The sequence below is a fragment of the Carassius gibelio genome, chromosome A4 (genome assembly GCF_023724105.1).
Source record: "Carassius gibelio isolate Cgi1373 ecotype wild population from Czech Republic chromosome A4, carGib1.2-hapl.c, whole genome shotgun sequence".
NCBI lineage: Eukaryota > Metazoa > Chordata > Actinopteri > Cypriniformes > Cyprinidae > Carassius > Carassius gibelio.
The window spans coordinates 31,090,592-31,109,097 of record NC_068374.1 but is presented as its reverse complement, the minus strand read 5'-3'; the positions used below and the strand labels follow the sequence as shown (position 1 = coordinate 31,109,097).

At 36.8% G+C, this 18,506-nt stretch overlaps 2 protein-coding genes across 5 annotated transcripts in view; one reads left to right on the top strand and one right to left on the bottom strand.

Moving 5' to 3' along the window:
• Window positions 1-10,402, bottom strand: part of LOC127977097 (signal peptide, CUB and EGF-like domain-containing protein 1) — a 56,449-nt gene extending 46,047 nt beyond the window's left edge. For 3 of the 4 annotated variants that reach the window (XM_052581780.1, XM_052581787.1, XM_052581795.1), the window contains exons 1-3: window positions 10,164-10,402; window positions 8,419-8,541; window positions 1,439-1,564 (exon numbers count right to left, since the gene is read on the bottom strand). In XM_052581780.1, the coding sequence (XP_052437740.1) occupies window positions 1,439-1,564; window positions 8,419-8,541; window positions 10,164-10,251 (337 nt within the window). In that variant the 5' untranslated portion in view covers window positions 10,252-10,402. The remainder of the gene's footprint in view (window positions 1-1,438; window positions 1,565-8,418; window positions 8,542-10,163) is intronic. The other variant, XM_052581792.1, reaches the window with a different exon arrangement.
• A 1,184-nt stretch (window positions 10,403-11,586) lies between these two features.
• LOC127977003 (sorting and assembly machinery component 50 homolog B-like) lies at window positions 11,587-18,420 on the top strand. Its single transcript, XM_052581621.1, has 15 exons — window positions 11,587-11,751; window positions 11,958-12,068; window positions 12,388-12,489; window positions 12,826-12,913; window positions 13,259-13,365; window positions 13,881-14,011; window positions 14,156-14,243; window positions 14,965-15,093; window positions 15,191-15,262; window positions 15,424-15,510; window positions 15,682-15,752; window positions 16,548-16,615; window positions 16,741-16,887; window positions 17,322-17,463; window positions 17,729-18,420. Exons 1-15 carry the CDS (start codon window positions 11,731-11,733, stop codon window positions 17,772-17,774), a joined length of 1,410 nt encoding a protein of 469 aa, XP_052437581.1. The 5' UTR covers window positions 11,587-11,730; the 3' UTR covers window positions 17,775-18,420.
• Window positions 18,421-18,506: the final 86 nt, after the last annotated feature.

Genomic DNA, 18,506 nt, shown 5'->3' with positions numbered 1-18,506 from the left:
GGTCATGGTTCCACGATTGTAGCATAGTACTGAAAGAAATAACGTAAGAACACCTTGCTTGTTTTAAGGCCAATAGTTCAACAGTGAGAAGTTTCTACCTATGAAAAATCATATAGCTGCAGCAAGTGATTTTGATCAGAATAACATGAATGCATTGGACTGTCCAACAAACACAGACTTTATTAGTGCTACTGCAATAAAATTAAGAGCAAATGTTCGCAATATTGTCTCAACCAACTGCGTGATTTAGGTGCAGGACTGTTTATTTGGTCTAACAATGGAGGATGGAGGGTATGCAAACAATTACTTTCTCAGTTGTTCGGTTTCTTGACCAACAGTTTCATGACAACTTAAGTATTTCAGTAAATTGGTTGCATGTTATACATTTGTACAATGTCATTTAAATTTTACATATGATATCTACTCTCATCCCTCTAAAGGAGTTTCAGGAGGACCTTCATTTGACATTTCACTGACACTTAAGCTCAGAATCATGCGTTTTTATACCAATTGGATCACACAAATCATTATGAAATTTCCAGCTGGGGTGGGGTCATGGTTTAACTACAAATGTGAAATTTTCATACCAGTCAGACTGCACAAATTCATACAAAACCGCCAACTAGGGAATGGACCTTCATGGTGATGTTTTAATTCATATGTTTTTGTACTAGTCAGATCGTACAAATATCTTTCGGAATTTCCAACTAGTCCAATGCTTACAAATTCTCACTTCAAGTGCTTTGTGATATCTAATTACTATTACCTGATGTCACCACTGTACCACCACAGTTGTTTTGAAAGAGACACGAATCAGAGAAAACCAAAGTTGTAGCAAGTTGGAGGAGGTGCTAAAGGTCTCCGTAGGTCTGAGCCCTGGTACCCTGCTCTGGGATCCATCATTATTACAGCATCTAATGAAAAATGATGACCTCAGCATCCTGAAACTCAGCTCACTACACATATTTGCTTTTTTTCAGCAATCCAGAAAAACCATGAGACCCGGCCCTAACTCTCCGGGTCATGGAATTTCATCTTTGAACTATTTCAATAAATACGAGATGTCAAGATATTAATTTTCTCTGAGCCTTTTCTTCCCTACTTCCGTTTTTAACCGCTAACATAAACATCGGATCTGACTGCTGATTTCTGGGAATTGGACGCGATTGCGCCACTGGTGACATTCGGGTGATATTTTTAAGAGATGAAAATAATCGTGAGGTTCCTGTTGGCATGCTCCTGTCACAACAGCAAGGAATACTGGCGCTAGATGTGGCTCCTCTGGCCTTTTGCGAGGCCCACGGAGATCACTTGTGGCTGATTTGTTTACATTTGCGCATGGGGTCATAACAGAGGTCGTTGGCCGGGCAAAGAAAGCTCATTTGTAAGTCCATCAGGAGAGGCAACTGAGTGTGTATATTTCTTTCTAGCATCTTACCAAGACAGTTGTGCCCGTCATCTGCCAGCATGAATCCGTCATAGCATGTGCACCTGTAGTTCCCAGGGATGTTGATGCAGTCATGAACACATCCGCCATTGTAGTCATTTTCACACTCGTCCATATCTGGAAAAGACACCACACAAACACACACACACACACACAAACTGTTGAGTCAGTTTATATCAGACAAATATACCCAAATACAAATTTGAAACCCAGCAATATGAAATAGTTTTTTGGTGCACACTGAAGTTTCATCGGTTAAGACTGCTTCAAAGTCAAATCTTACCTTTGATACAAAGCAGAGGTTAAATAAGGAGGTTTAAGAAGAGCTGGCTTATGGAACAAGCTTTCGTTGCTGCTATGAGTTTGTACAGCAGACACACGTAAATGGGGACGCTTAAATAAACACAATATTTCTCTCTCTTTCACTTGAGAACGTTGAAATCAGATAGACAGCAAGTGTCTGTTCTCTGCCAGACGATGAACGCGGGTATCTGCTTTGTGTTTTGTGCTACCTCAGAGCGTGTGATTTAATAAACCTGGCTGGTGCTCTTGGAGACATACGGCACAAACTAAAAATATCCACATTATTTCCCCAAAAAAAAAAAAAACACTCACAACCACATTGTGCAACTGCGGCTATGGGGACAGTGAGAACTGCGTTTAAGAATGTTTTGTTTTTCTTTTCTTTGCAGAAACATCAATTCCAAACTGAAAATCTATCCAGACAGTAAAATATTGTGTGTACAGTAACATATACTAGTGCACATACTCATGCCACAAACATAAATCACACACACATGCAGATATACATCAAAATTATGCAGGCGTAAATACTTCACTAGTATTTTATTCGTTGTTTGTTTCTTTTGTCAATCAAAGAGTGTCTGTTTTGGCCTATTGTGAGGAAAAAGGCCATCACAGTAGACAAACCTAGAGCCAACTCATCACAAAAACATCCATAAACACTCCAGAGTAAAACAAAAAGTTCATGTTACACTACCAATTTATCTAGTGAACATATTCCCAAAGAGTACTACATCTACAGGAAGGAAGGGAAAAATTTGAGAAAAGAGAGACAGATGGATGGAGGGAGACCCCTGAAGGTAAATGAGATGGAAACATGAAGGATTCAAATATTAAAATTTTGATAATAACACAGTAAATTTCATACGAACATGAAATAATCCACACAGCTGAGACTCACCGCATCCATCAGTTGCATTATAAAGGCAAAACATCCAACAAGTGTGATTTGAGGTGATAATGTTTTTAGGTGTCTGTGTGTGTGTTTCGACTGTTTGCAAGACTAACAAGGTGCCAGAGAGGGTGTCAGGGGGACGGGGTTGTTAAAGAGGCGAACGGCCAGTTAGCTTCCAGCTGACATACTTCCTGCCTCGGAGCTGTTGTTGATATGAGCCGACAGCTCGGGCTGATGCTTGCTGCGGTTTCCACTGTCTACACGCGCAGATCTCTAATCGAAGGAGAAGTGTTTACGCTCAACATCCCGTCAAGCAGATTTAGCACCTCTGCCAGCACCTCAGCAGGGGTGGAGCCCGCAGGAGGCAACACCTCAACACCCCTATGGTCCAGCATAACAGAGAGCAAAGAAAGAGAGGGCCCTGCAAAAAAGACCTTTTTGACGGAGTAGGACAAGAGACAAACGATGACCCCTCGCTTATCTGTTTCTCTGTAAAATTTCCCACTCCTGGTGTTTAGTACAGTTGAGCAAGCAGAAAGCAGTGAAGAAGCGTACAACTTCTATAAACTGAAGTGTGTGCCCCCCTAGATTTTGGAAACACGTTTCAGTTTCATAATTAATATGCATTTCATTATAACCACAAAAATGCTGGTCTTAATTCAGAGATCACTTGTTCAGTCAGTCCATTTGAGAGTTAATCATCTATATCTACTTTTTCCAACATTTAGATTTAAATCTATTCATTTAAGGTTTAACTCTTCATACTGTATAAGAGGAAGTGTTTCTCTCAGGTCCTATAACTGATCATTTTTAATCAATACTTAATGGTCCTGCGATGCAAAGTATTTTCTTAAAGTATAAATGTTGCACGTAATCTCTCAATTAATACAACACCACAAAAAGTGTACGTACACTACTAATCAGAAGCTTGTGCTTGTTAATATATTAAATGTTTTTGAAAGAAGTCTTGCTCAAGCATAGTAAAAACAGTAATACTGTGAAATTATTCCAATTGTTTTCTATTTTAATACTTTTTTTTATTTTTTACATTTAATTTATTCCTGTGATGCAAAGCTGGATTTTTAGCATCATTCCTCCAGTCTTCAGTGTCACATGACACTTGATTCACCAGAAATCATTCTAACATGCCAATTTACTGTTATTATTATTATTATTATTATAAATGTTGAAAATATTTGTGCTGCTTAATATTTTTATGGCAACTATGATGTAAATTTCTTTCAGGATTATTTTATGAAAATAAAGTTCAAAAGAAGAGCATTTTTTAAATGGAAATCTTTGTAACATCATAAATGTCTTTACTTATAGTTAAATGAATCCTTGCTGTGTAAAAGTATTAATTTCTTTAAAAGATATGTATATTACTGACCAAATAGTAGAGTATAATAAAAATTAACAAAAGCATTTAAAATGCTGTTTAAAAAAGTTTTAAATTAATTACAGCATGGTTCTCTTCATACCACTCCTCGGAATTTTCACAATTTTAAGCTTTTTAGTGTCTGTGTGTGTGTGTGTATGGTGGCACATAAAGCAGCGAAGAGATGGGAAGGGTCAGGGATGAGGGGTGGGCACACTCAGACAGCCAATCAGAGCGCCGACAGCTCTGTGACGAGTCTGCAGACACCAGGCAGACAATGGCCTAGTAATGGGCCGACACCTCCATCTCTCATTCCATTGATCTGTCTCCTCCTCACCACCCACCATCGCCTTTTCTATCGTTTTCTCATTGAATACAAACACACATCCAGAAACACAACTACACACACACACTTACTAGGGCGCTTCATCAGCAGCGCTTCATTACCTGACCTCTTTCACAGACAGAGATAAAAAAGGAATGGAAGGAAAGAGAAAAAGAACGAGGCAGACAAGACAATTCTCTCCCAGGTAAATTCACTGACCTAATGCTGAGTCATGTTAAGGCTTTGTTTTATATCTCCATCCCCTGCAAATAAACCCTGGCATCATGGGGGATTTGGGATCTGTGCAGATTCCATTGTGAGCTCAACCAAGTGATGAATCTCATCAATTCATCAATTATTTGCATAATTAACAAACGCCAAAAGGGTAAGGAAAGAAGCGCTATGTCACAACTACATCACTGCACGTTATATAATTCTCCCTTTTGACTCCAAAGCATGTAATGTGTCTAATTTCTGATAGTCGTGCCCCCAACTACCATTGGTTGAGCCCATGTTGCTGTGTCATGCTGGTCGGGATGCTCCAACAAACAGAGCAATGTTGAGATAGCACCACAGAGCTACAGTGTTTACAATTTTCAGGAGGATTAAACTACAAATGCTTACTTATAGTTGTCTCTGAATATTAAGCTGGATAGCAAAAAGTATTTTAACACTGGAAAAAGACACACTTCTGACACACATTTTAATTGCATTATGTAGCAAATGCCATCAGATGCATTTTAAAGTGTGTGTTTAATGATGTCCACCAGCACTCATAATAACATCAGCTACATAAAGTAAAGGAGGTTTACAAATCACATCTTATATTTCTCTTGACTTTACGCTGACAGAAACGAGCAAAAGAAAATTCTTCTGTTCCTATTTTATCGGTTTTCACATTTTCCTAGATTCAGAATCTATATCATTCATCGCTGACATTCATGGCATCATTCATAATAATACAGAGAAGTAACAGTTACAAACTCATAATTACAAGCAAATGAATCTCAAAACACCTCAAACCTCTCACCATTGAAAGGAATGTTTATTTATAATTACTAAAAACCATGTTAAAGATTGATCTTACTGGCAATCAGGAGATTCCATCTGATCTCCATTGAATCTCACTGATGTACAGGAGACATAAAGGGAATAGTTCATATGAAAAACACCTGAAAATGTACACACATTCAGGTCATCTATGATGTGGATGAATTGTTTTTCATCAGAAAAGATTTGGAGAAATGCAGCATTACATTACTTGCTCACCAATGGATGCTTTGCAGTGAATGGGTGCCGTCAAAATGGGTGCCGTCACAATAATCCACAAGTAATCCACATGACTCCAGTCCATCAATTAACATTGTGCAGCAAAAATGTGTGTGTTTCTATCTGTAAACTCTTTTTGATTTCAAACTGTCAAAGTAGCCAACTCATCTGAGGGTGAGGGTGATATTCATTTTTGAGTGAACTGTCTATTCCTTTAATGAGATCTTATTTGTGATTTTTATATTTCTAATGAATAATCTGTAGGTTTTTAATGAGATTTAAAAGGGCAACTTCTGAGCAGTACAAATTTACTCTGGATTGGCATGTTGGTAAATATGAGCACAGGTTGAGAGCTTTTCTGCAATCTTTTCTCAGGAGAAACATCTATAAAAAAACAATGACTTCAGCTAAAATACTACATTTAGCATCTTTTTTGTAAACAAAAAACTTAGATTTTAAAGAGATGGGTTATGAATCTCTTCATGATCAACAGGCTTCACCAGAACGTAACAAATACACCGATGTATAGACAAACAAAATGACTGCATTAGAGTGTTAGCAAGTGTTTTCTTCATTTTCTCCAGAGTCAAACATAAAGGGCTTTAATTAAAGGGTGGTTATAGGGGGTGTTAATGAGCTTTTTCTTCAGACAAAACACCCCCCCCCCCCCAACTTTCCACAATACATCACATTACACTTTAGACGGAATTTCCTCTCAGACAGTATAAGAGCCAAAAAATAGAGGACAAACATACATGCACGCATTGTTAACATGCTAAGAGCAAAGCAGCCTGGTTGGACTCAGTGAAACTGACAGCCTCATTGCCCTGCAACTGTATGCTCCGGTTTAAAGATGGGAGCGAAAAGCTACTGTAAAGTCCAGAACATTCCCCATGTTTCCTTAGAGAAATAAAAAGAAGTTGTTCTAGCCCACGCTGTCTGGCCTCAGACAGGAGTATCAAGCGCTAACTGAGGAGCAGTCTGGTGCAATGCCGTTTCACATTCACCTAATTCATTAATGCAGTTGAGATTGGGTGTCCAGTGTCATAATAGGTAGAGAGCACATTTCATGCTTTTCCTGAAACACAAGCTCCACACATGTGGGCGAAATGGGAGAGAGAAGCAAAATGAACAATCTAGAATCCACGGATGCCGAACACAGAGTACAATAATAGGAAACAGCAGACAGAGTAACCAAACCGTCCGTCTGCTGTAAAAGTGTCCATCACGTTCAGTCTACAGTACCTCTGATACTCACAAACTCATTTACACCGATGTAGCTCGTACCCTCAATCGCACCGGCTGTAAGTCAGAGAAGTGTCAGTGTGTGCACGTTTGGACAACTGGATGAATTCGAGAACACATCTTTGAATAGAAATTCTTCCTGGGTTCGCTTAACTTGGGTCTATTATACAAATTCTGATTTGGGAAATGAAATATTCTTGATTACAAAACGGATGCAATTTTTCTTGCAATTATCAATCATTGTTTTCCATGTACCTGCTCGGCCAGGAAACAAAACTGTGAAATTATAAGTACTTGAATACAGTACAAAATATAATTATTTATATTGTATTATATGTAACCTTGGACACAAAACTAGTCTTAAGTCGCTGGGGTATATTTATAGCAATAGCCAAAAGAAACATTGTATGGGTCAATTTTTATTATTATTAGAATATTAAGTAAAGATCATGTTCCATGAAGATATTTTGTAAATTTCCTACCCTAAATATATCAAAAAATTTTTGATTAGTAATATGCATTGCTAAGAACTTCATTTGGACAATTTTAAAGGGTATTTTCTTGATTTTTATTTTTTTATTTTATTTTGCACCCTCAGATTCCAGACTTTCAGTTGTATCTCGGCCAAATATTGTCCTATCCTAACAAACCATACATCAATGAAAAGATTATTTATCAGAGAAATTAACTTAATACTTAAGGTTTTGTGGTCCAGGGATACATGTATTGTATAATAGAATTTAAAATATTGAAAATAACAACAATAATAATAATAATTTAAAAAGAATGTTTAAATATAATTACATTTCTTTTAAATTGTTATGCTGATAATATATTTTAAAATGAAAACAAACATTGCTTTGGAAAATATTATTTATATAATTTATTTATATAATGTTTAATAGAATGCCAATATCTATAACATACCTTCTATGAACTCCTTTGAGAAATAAGTGTGTTTATATGTTGTAATACCATGCCGATCTATAATTTATTGAAAAAATATTAACTTAGAGAATTACTTTAAGGAGATCTTATTTGTGATTTTTATTTTCTAATTTATAGTCAATATAGTTAAACAATTAAGGTGTTATAGCATCTGAGACAATGCTCATAGATAAATGAAATTGCCAATCTCAGAGAGATCTCTGAGATTGGCAACTTGTCAAATATGAGCACAGGTTGAGAACTTTTCAGAACTTTCTTCCAACATTTATCGGAGCATGCATGTCCATTACCTGCTTAACAGATCTATGCATGTAGAAGTGATGAGATATTCATTTGTCTAGGAGTGTTTCAGTGACTCTGTCTGTGTTGGCTCCAGCTGTGCTGTGCTCTCAAGCAGAACGGGAGAGCGAAGTGTAAAGACTGGAGCAGGTTTTGCCCTTCCAGCACCTCTCACCCTCACACTGCACTTCCTACACACTAATTAAGACCCACAGCAGGAGCTAGAGAACAGCTGGATGATCTGACTGAGAGTGTGTGTGAGAAACAGCAAGAGACGGGGCACAGGGACGGAATGAGCAAACGGAGGGAGAGAGATCCGTCTTCCTCACCTTCGCAGTGCTTGCCATCTCCCTTGTATCCAGTCTTGCAGATGCACTTGAAGGACTTTGGAGTGTTTTGGCAGAGAGCATCGATGTGACAGTCGTCTGTGGATTCAGAGCACTCATCAGCATCTGTGGAGTAATCACATGGGATAAGATTTAGCTAAATCCTTGTTACACATCTCACAGAACTTGCATTTTTATTTTTATTTTTGGTTTAATAGATAACATTTTCAGGCAGCTATAAAGATATGAGTTAAACGTCAGTCTCGAAAAACATTACAACCTTACTGTTTAAATGAGATAATTTTTATAAATCTTTGTCCATCCATATATTTTACAAACCAAAAACGTTCAAACTGAAGAGCCAGAATGAGTTCCAGAAACACCTAAGTGTAGCACATCACATCAATATACCCAAAGACAAATTAGTCAAAGTGAATTAAATAAGCATTGTGTTTTACAAAAATCTATGTTTTTATGTGTCTCTGTGGTGTGCTAAAGGTTACTCTCTGTCACTGATCTGTGAGCAGATTGCTTTTTCTGGTGAAGCTGAACAGAACAGAAAATACAAAAATGACCAAATCTACTCTGACAGGACAAGAACAGTGTGGAAAAAAGACATTTAACTTTTCAGCCAAGAAAAAACAATAGAGTGTCCAACAAAGTGATATACTGATTCACCTAAAAAGCAGAAATTATGCTCACTCATGCTCCAAATACAGAAATGAATGAATGAATGAATGAATGAGCAGACACCTGGAAAGTTCATATAGAAAAAAAATAGTCTTTTTGAGGAGGTAAATGAGGTGGTTTGTTTGGATATTGATGTGTAGCCTCGCCAGTGCCACACAACCCTCAACTTCTTCTCTGGCTTTTCGTCCTTTGTAAGACCTAAACTGAGTGTTTCTTAAAACTTTACGTAAACTGAGCAGCTTGTGCGCAACGGTGTGCTTTTATCCAACATCCAAACCATGAATAAATACAGATGCACAGAGACAAAACAGAGTACTGTTTGTGCATTTCGTAATTTAATCTCATAATGTAATATCTATTTGAAAAACATCAAACCATAAAAAGCCAAAACTCGACTGTGCGGAATCGTCATAACATTTGGAGATGAGTTGGGCTATTCATCTCCGTATATTGCAGAAGCATGTGTTCTACCTAAAATACACACATGAAAACGTAAATTACCATACAATCTTCAGTAGTGACGTGGTAAAAAAAGAAAAAAAAAGAACAAACACTCTGTTTTTATTGTTTGTCTCATTATTGACTTTTCCAGGCATTCATTGTGGAGAGACACAATGCGTATTGATGGTAGTGGAGGAGTGAGGGGTCGATAAGCCCCCCGAAATGACCCTATTAGGGGGTGGCCCGTGGGAGTCCGAAGAGACCCCGGCAAAAGCTCTCCTTAAGAAATATCACTCGTAAAACTGCGCGCTAACCAAGACGGACGCGTTCATATATGCATATATCTTATTCTGTATGCATTTAGAGTTATGTCAGTAATGAGATGGATTTGAAAAATTTGTAATTTCGTTTTATTATTATTGAATAAAGTATGACTAAATTAGTATTCTAGATAAATGCAATTTCAGGCTTAATAATGGCTACATAATCATGTTTTGCAATTACATGGAAATCATGTGCAAAAAAAAAAACCTTCCAACCAATGACTATCTCTGGTGTTAAAAGTTTCACCAAATAAATGATGTGAAAGATACAGGAAAGGACAGAGGAACACTTACCTGCGTCTTCAACATTTCCCATGATATCTAAAGTGTTTATGAGGAGGAGAAACAAACAGACGTCCCAGGAGAAGCAGGCAGGACCCATGGTTTGAGGATGTGAGTGAATGGACTTCTCCAGTTGTGCGTTTCTTTGATAAGAAGCGTGTCTGCTGCTGCTGGCAGAGAGAGCAGGAGAGCTCGAGCCTCGAGACGCCTGCTGATTGGTCTGCGCACTTTTGAGGAGGAGATGGGAGGTGGAAGGAAGGGGGCAGAGAGGGAGAGAGCTCAGATAGATAGATAGATAGATAGATAGATAGATAGATAGATAGATAGATAGATAGATAGATAGATAGATAGATAGATAGATAGATAGATAGATAGATAGATAGATATAACACACATGATGTCATTATTTAAAATCTAGATTTAATCTACATTTTAGAATTTGCAATAATTCGCTGTTCTGGTTTGGTGCGTTCTATTCCTGCCAAGAGTAAAAATGTGTTTAAATCAATACGTTCCTGATATCTATAGCATTTCCCAGAAATAATTTACTCTTAAATGTTAAATTGACATTTTAAAACAGGCCTACTGAAAGTGCTTCTCAGTTTGGATTAACCTAATCATGAAAAAAAGATTCTCCCAACTTTGCTTCTGTAAAAGTAGCGACTCAAAGTCATGTTAATTAATAAAAATACCGATCACTAGAGGGGTTATACTGCCTCCTGCCGGAGAAATGGAGGGACGTTATTACAAAAAGCACTGTGGTTGTGCCATGGCAATTTAACGGATGATTTCGATGATTTTAAAAATATAATTAATTGTATAGAGGTTGCATTTATCATTCAAAGAGAGCCATTTCTAGAGTTAATAAAAACTAAAACAAATATTTTCTCATTATAGATTTCTGTGACTTAAAAGATTATACTAACAATTCGATTATTATATTAATGATTAAATAGTAAACTAATTACATTATTTTTCCAGACCTGTAAATCGCTAATTCCCTGATAATTCCAGGTTTTCAATGACCATAAAAACATTTTATATACCACGGAACTTTAATGATAAGCATATATACTTTGGTATACCGACCTTAAAAAAATTAAAGTAACACAAAACAAACAAAATTTAATATTAATGAGCCTTTTAAAGTGAGAAATAATATTTTGTAGTTGACCTGAGTAACACCGAAACGAAATCTTTGACGAATTATCAGCAAATTGACTGAGTCCTTCTAGCTGTGACATAACTATCTCTGAGGGTCTGAATACACAGTTCTAAACTTCCACACGTGTCTTTTTCACAAGTAAATCCTGTGTCTAAAACGCCAAGTATTGTGACAAATGCGAGAACGCGCGCAACGCCAATGCACGTACAGCGGGCGCACACAACATGGCCCCGCCCATTGTTTGTGACGTCACGTCATCCTAGCCAATCGCCGTCCTTGGTCTGCCAATCATTTGCGTGTCATGGCGTCCTCCTTGACGGGGGTTGGGTTCACTGCTTCATAATAGTGTGATATTTTACATTCCCACGATCAGCTGAGCGGCTTCAATAAGTGTAGGATTTTATTGCACCAGCAATGGGGACTGTGCACGCACGGGTAAATGTTTTCTTAAAACTTCGAGGTGAAATATGCTTGTTTTGTCTGTGACCTCTTGTGTTCACAATTACTGTGCTGCTTTATTTATTTCTTTGCGTGTTGTTGTATTGTCAGAGGAAGCTATCCAATGTGTCTTTGTGCACTAGCCATCGGATATGGCTGTATAAGTCTGCAAAATAATCAAACTTGTCCGGTTTCTTTTGTAGAGTATGGATTCATACCCCATGAATGGGCGAGACCTGGGCGTCAACCCAGATGATTTGGAAGTGATGGACGCGGTGCAAGAAACTAAACAAGAGGTTTTAGAAAACAAAGATGTAGGTTGTGTTAAACTGCTACTGACTTCTTTTTAAAATCGTTTTATATTCATTAAAATGGGACTACATGTCATATGCATATATAATGGTTATACCATGAAAATGTCATGGTAAGGATAAGACTGTACCACCATTAAAATAAGTACCATACTATATTAATAGTATCTGATGGTAAAGCCATTGGATTTCAAATAAGTATTTGCATAATATTTCAAGGTACTTCCAATAATAATATGGTACATGTCCAAAATCATGGTATTACTGTTGTGCCATGTGTAAAATCTGCAGTCTCACACTGACATCTCTGACTGTTCTCTAGGTTGTTGTACAGCATGTCAACATTGAAGGCATGGGCAGAACTAAAGAGGATTACCTGGGCTATGAAATCTCTGATGTCTTCACTGCCAGGAACCTGGTTGAAGTAAGTGAGCTGTCAAGGTCAAAGTGTTTGGACAGCTTCAGTTATTATGAAGTCATCCAGTTTGGCTGACTAACAGAAGGGTTTATTACACCTCGTAAATTTTGTGACACAATTGTCAATGGACAGTGCACATTTTTTGTCATTTTATAATTTGGATAAATTATGAATATCATTTTGCTTTGGAGAAAGCATCTGCTAAATTAATAAATATAATATTTACATACATTTTATTGACAATATCAGCATTATATTGGACAAAGATATCAGCCATTCAAAAACCCCAAATTGTTCGATCACTAATTATGAAATAAGGTAACAAGCTCAGTGTTTTCGCAGGTGATGAGAAAATCCCACGAGGCCAGACAGAGGTTGCTCCGTCTAGGCATATTCAAAGAAGTGGAGGTAGTGATTGATGTTTCAGAAGGTACTATAACATCTTAAAGCTTGATTCAGTTACAGACAGTTCAATGGAAAGTGTCCAGTTTTTCAGGACTGAGCCGCTGTCTAGCCCTGCCTTTAGCGTATTAACCTACATTAACTCATTTGCATACTCATAAAGAAAGGTAGACCATTGGGTCTAAAGGTCGACCTTTTTATTGTCAGTATTAGATCTCTAGCATATAATATATATATATAGTAAAGTAGAGTTCAAGTTTAGAAATTAAACCCGGCTTTATAATAAATATATTTACAAGATTTTTCTGTTAACTTCGTTGAAAGAGCATTATGCATTAACATTCAGCTCCGATGTTGTTTGTACAATGTTTAGGAGCAGACGCGCTGCCAAATGGACTTGATGTTACATTTGAGGTGACTGAGCTTAAACGACTTACTGGCAGTTATAATACCTTGGTTGGAAACAATGAAGGCAGTATGGTAAGAACCATAATACACACACATATTCCTTTGCATTCTACCCTTGCCATGTTGCCTTGAGAACTAACTGAGATCATTTTAAGTTACAGCACTAAAATTACTAAAACTGAAATTAAATTAAATAAATGCTGTGTAGAAATATAAAAAATAAATAAATAATTAACAACAGCACATAAAATAATTACTTAAGTTCAAATAAAATAAAATGAAAACTGGAAATACAAGAATAAAAGCTCATTTAAAATATGAATACATAATAATGTAATAGTATATAATTACTACTAAAACATCTCTGTTTAAGACAATGTTATTCTCAAATAATACATCCATTCATACTATGAATAGGAAAGTGAATATTTAATATGAATAATAATAGTAAAAATGAATAATATTTATAAAATCATTTTCAGTCAGTATGGAGTATTGTTTTATAATCACCGTCTTAGATTTTTGATGTGTAGTTTCTGCATAATATGTCATTGTGTTACTGCATTTGTGTGTTTGTTCCTCTAAAGGTCTTGGGCATTAAGCTTCCAAACATGCTTGGCCGAGGAGAGAAGCTCACCTTTCAGTTTTCTTATGGAACTAAGGAGACATCATATGGCCTTTCCTTCTTCAAACCACAGTCGGGATACTATGAACGCAAGTATGATTTCTGTAAAAAAAAATTAAAACAAAGTGTGTAATCATTTTCTATGTTAAGATGCTATTACACTCTTCAGGTTTAACTATAAACATAACAGTGATATTGAAGAGATATTAAACAACTTACCTTCTTTGCTTTGTGTAGCTTCGCTCTAAACCTGTACAAAGTCACTGGACAGTTCCCATGGAGCTCTCTAAAAGAGACGGACCGGGGAGTTTCTACAGAGCTTAATGTAAGATATAAAAAAACATTTTTACTCTCCTTCAGGCAATCGAAGATGTAAAGAAGTTTGTTTCTTCATCATAAAAGGTTTGGAATGATTTGTCAATACATCACTGTCTCACCAATGGATCCTCTGCTGTGAATGGGTGCCGTCAGAATGAGAGTCCAAACAGCTGATAAATACATCACAATAATCCACACGACTCCATTCCATCAATTAACATCTTGTAAAGTGAAAAGATGCGTGTTTGTCAGAAACAAATCCATCATTAAGGTGCTTTAACTTTAAACCATTGCTTTTGCCCAAAATGTGATTCCATAATAACACTTTCACCAGTGAAAAAGTCCATTCTGTGTTGTTCTTTTGCATTCAGATCCACCAACATATTCGTTTTGAACTGTTTTCACTTGTAAATGCTGTTATATCTGAGCATATTTCTCTCCTGATTCTGACAAGATTGCTTTTTCACTGACAATGCACTTTTTACTTCACAAAATGTTAAGTGATGTACTGGAGTGGTGTGGATTACGGTGATGTTCTTATCAGTTGTTTTGGACTTTCATTCTGACGGCACCCATTCACTACAAAGGATCCATTGGTGAACAAGTGATGTAATGCTACATTTTTCTAAACATGTTCCAAAGAAACAAACTCATCTACATCTTGGATGACCCGAAGGTGAATACATTTTCATGTAATGTAAGATTTAAAGATGTTATATGTCTTGCAGTTCCCTCTGTGGATGACGGATCACACTCTGAAATGGGAGGGCGTGTGGCGTGAACTGGGATGTCTGGCCCGCAGCGCCTCCTTTGCTGTGAGAGAGGAGAGCGGCCACACTCTTAAATCCGCTCTTTCTGTAAGATTCTCCCCGCTGCCTTAATCCCAAGTGTTTTGGCTCCTTGGGTTTAGACTAATGGCTGATTTCACGGATTTCTTGTCTTGTTTCACACTAGCACACCATGGTAATAGACACCAGGAACTCTGCCATCTTGCCCCGAAGAGGTGCCTTACTGCGGATCAACCAGGTGTGTGGACTCGAACATCAGCTCAGGACATATCAGTAGCTGTTTTGTTTTTATTTTCTCACCATTACTTTTGCCTCACAATGTCCATCATTGATTAAAACTGCCTGGTGAAGGTTTGGCGTCACTGTTAAACAATAGTTGTGTTTGCTCTGTTGGTTTAGGAGCTGGCAGGATACACCGGCGGAGACGCCAGCTTTCTCAAAGAGGACATTGAGCTACAGCTTAACAAACAATTTATCTGGGGATCAGTGAGTAGTCTTGATTCATTTATATTGTTATAGATTATTCTGGTCTTAACCGTGTCTGTCATGCTTTAACTGCCTTAGGAAGACTGCCATTGATATAAAAGTCTGTCTTTAAAGGATATTTGTGGTATTTGGACATTGATATTAAGTAGGTCTAATGAATTTCTCTGATAGGTGTTATCCGGATCTTTATGGGGAGGGATGATCTATCCTCTTGGGGGTCAGCCTACCTCCATTGCTGACAGGTGTGCATTTGTTTGCTTGCTTTTAAATGGATGCACCATTATTTTTTTGAAAGGCTTTATTATTATACAGACTTATAATTATGTCTCATGTTGTGCTAAAGTAATTTTTACCCAGAAAGTGCTAGTTAAAGTTATCACATTGGACTAATACTTACTTTGCTCACACAGGGTATAGCAATTTCCTTGTTTAAAAAGTTCTCATTATGCTATCACCAAATATTGGATTCAAATCTTTTTTCACTTAGCACAGGTTTTGCATTGTATGCCTCATTGATCTGAGCTCATGTGCCTCAGTTTTTGAGAGAGCACTGCAAGAATAACCTGCAAATAATGCTTTTTTTTTTTTTTTTACTCAAAAAGTGAGGTGCATAAGCTCAGATCAATGAGGCCTATGACCAATCAGTTAAAAAAAGAAATATAAAACCTGTGCCAACTGAAAGAAAACAAGTTGACAAAAAGATTCAATCTAAGATTTGGTGATAATGTAGCATAATAAGACATTTACAAGCTATTTTTAAAAGGCACATCATTTTCGACTGGGAACACCAAATAAGGTAAAGGGTTTTTGGTAGAATAAAAGCCATGTTGTATCAACACAGATCTAAAGAAAACATTTCAGAATGATAAGATCACTCTGTGCTCAATTAAAAAGCAATTCATCAAGGACATACAAGCAATTTTGCTAATTTAGACACTGAATCCCTTCAATCCTCGCCTTCTCAAAGACATGTTAGCCAGCCCTGAACATGTTCATACCGTTGTACAAATTACATTGTTCATGTGGTTATATGTCAGGTTCTACCTGGGCGGCCCAACCAGTGTGAGAGGTTTCGGCATGTACAGTATAGGCCCTCAGAGTGAAGGTAAAAGTGTATTTCAAAAAAGAAAATCTGAATATACAGCATATATTTTTATAATTTTGTAAAAAAAAAAAAAAATCTTAATTATAGTTGTCTTAATGGTTGTTTTGATATCTATACCTGATCAGGTGATTATCTGGGTGGGGAAGCATATTGGGCTGGTGGGCTTCATCTCTACACACCCCTCCCCTTCCGCTCGAACAAGGGCGGCCTGGCTGACCTCTTCAGAACACACTTCTTCCTTAATGCTGGAAACCTTTGCAACCTCAACTACGGTCAGTAGTCATTTACTGAAATCATCACTTCATTATTTTTAATTAATTTAAATAATTAAAAATAAATTACTAAAACATACAGTATGTAGACATATGAAAAAACATACAAAAATACTAAGGTAATACTATAATTAAAATGGAAAATACAAAAATAAGTGCAAATTCAAAAGTATTGATTAAAAACTATAATAATATCTCAATGATACTAAAAATAACACTGGTCTTTAGATCTTGACTGAATAAGTGTATGCCCTGAAGCCTTTTGTCCACACGGTGATGCTGTTGTTAAAGTGAAACTTTAGTATTGCACTTTCAGTTTAGTGACAACAGTGAAGTATTATGTGGTATAAATCAAAGACATTTTGCATGTTTAAATGAGCCGTTCTTTCATTTACAGTAGTGTTAGCTTGACATTATGCATCATGTTTGTGTAGGAGAGGGACCATACGCACATCTGCAGAAGCTAGCAGAGTGTATCCGCTGGTCGTACGGTGCAGGAATAATTCTACGACTGGGAAGCATTGCTAGGCTTGAACTAAATTACTGCTTTCCAATGAGTGTTCAAAGCGGAGACAGGTACATACACATCCACTCAATCACTGCCAAGAAAAAGGCAGTTTTGAATTGTTAATAAAGATGAGTAATTTTTATTTTATTTTTGTAGACAGCTCACTAATTTTCTATCTTTACTCTGATGTTTTGACTTAAACAGTGATGGCCTTGACAAAAAAACTGTTTGTTCTGCTTTCAATTGACTTGTGGGTTTTCTGTCCAACCTTTAATATCCAAAGCAATGCAACCAGTGATTTAAATCATAAATGACCTTTTTGATCCCTGACAGGATATGTGACGGTGTGCAGTTTGGAGCTGGCATCCGTTTCCTGTGATCTCCCAAACTGAAAACAGGGGTTAGCGGGATAGCGATTTTTGGATTTTGAACTGAGGGATCCCTCCTGCATGCAGTCTCTGAGGATGCACTTCGTTTTTGTACCTGTAAGACAAAAACATACTTGGTTTTCCTGCATACCTCTCACTGTTTGAATAAGAGTCCAGGATTTAGTGAATCAAAAAATGAAACCTTTTCTAGGTGCTAAAATAGTTAGGCTATTACAATTGTTTCCAATGAGGAGAGCTTTAGAGTTTCAAGCTGTTAAAGCATAGATTTAATTCAAATGCACACCACGCTAATATGTGCTTTGTTTTTAGCAGTCCTTGCTATGCCAATGAAACACTGAATTAAAGGAATGAAGAATTGATTATTTAATGATGCATTTATCCATTTGTAGCCATTTGATTTAAACAAAGCACATTTTCTCAGTCAGTTGTCTCCTCTAATGCCAAACTAGATAAATGAATTGATTTAACCTGACCTCAGTAAATGAGCAGGGAGTTGAGTTTCTTCCAGCCATAAATCCCTTTTGTGAGATCCACCAGCAGTGCTTTATTATTAGGACACTTTTTATTATTGTCTGAATGTCTGACCTTTAAAGTTATCTTTATAGTGCACAAATAATAAACATTTTGGTTCCCTAATGTATTTGTTCTTATTTTGTGATCATTTAAAACAATATATCACATTAAATGGTTGAAATTAAATTGTCAAACAAATATTTACATGG

Coding starts and splice junctions, on each gene's coding strand:
- LOC127977003 (XM_052581621.1), top strand. CDS start 11,731: ATGGGGACTGTGCACGCACGG. Junction 15,263..15,423: donor CCTTACTGCGGATCAACCAG/GTGTGTGGACTC, acceptor CTGTTGGTTTAG/GAGCTGGCAGGATACACCGG. Junction 16,616..16,740: donor TATAGGCCCTCAGAGTGAAG/GTAAAAGTGTAT, acceptor ATACCTGATCAG/GTGATTATCTGGGTGGGGAA.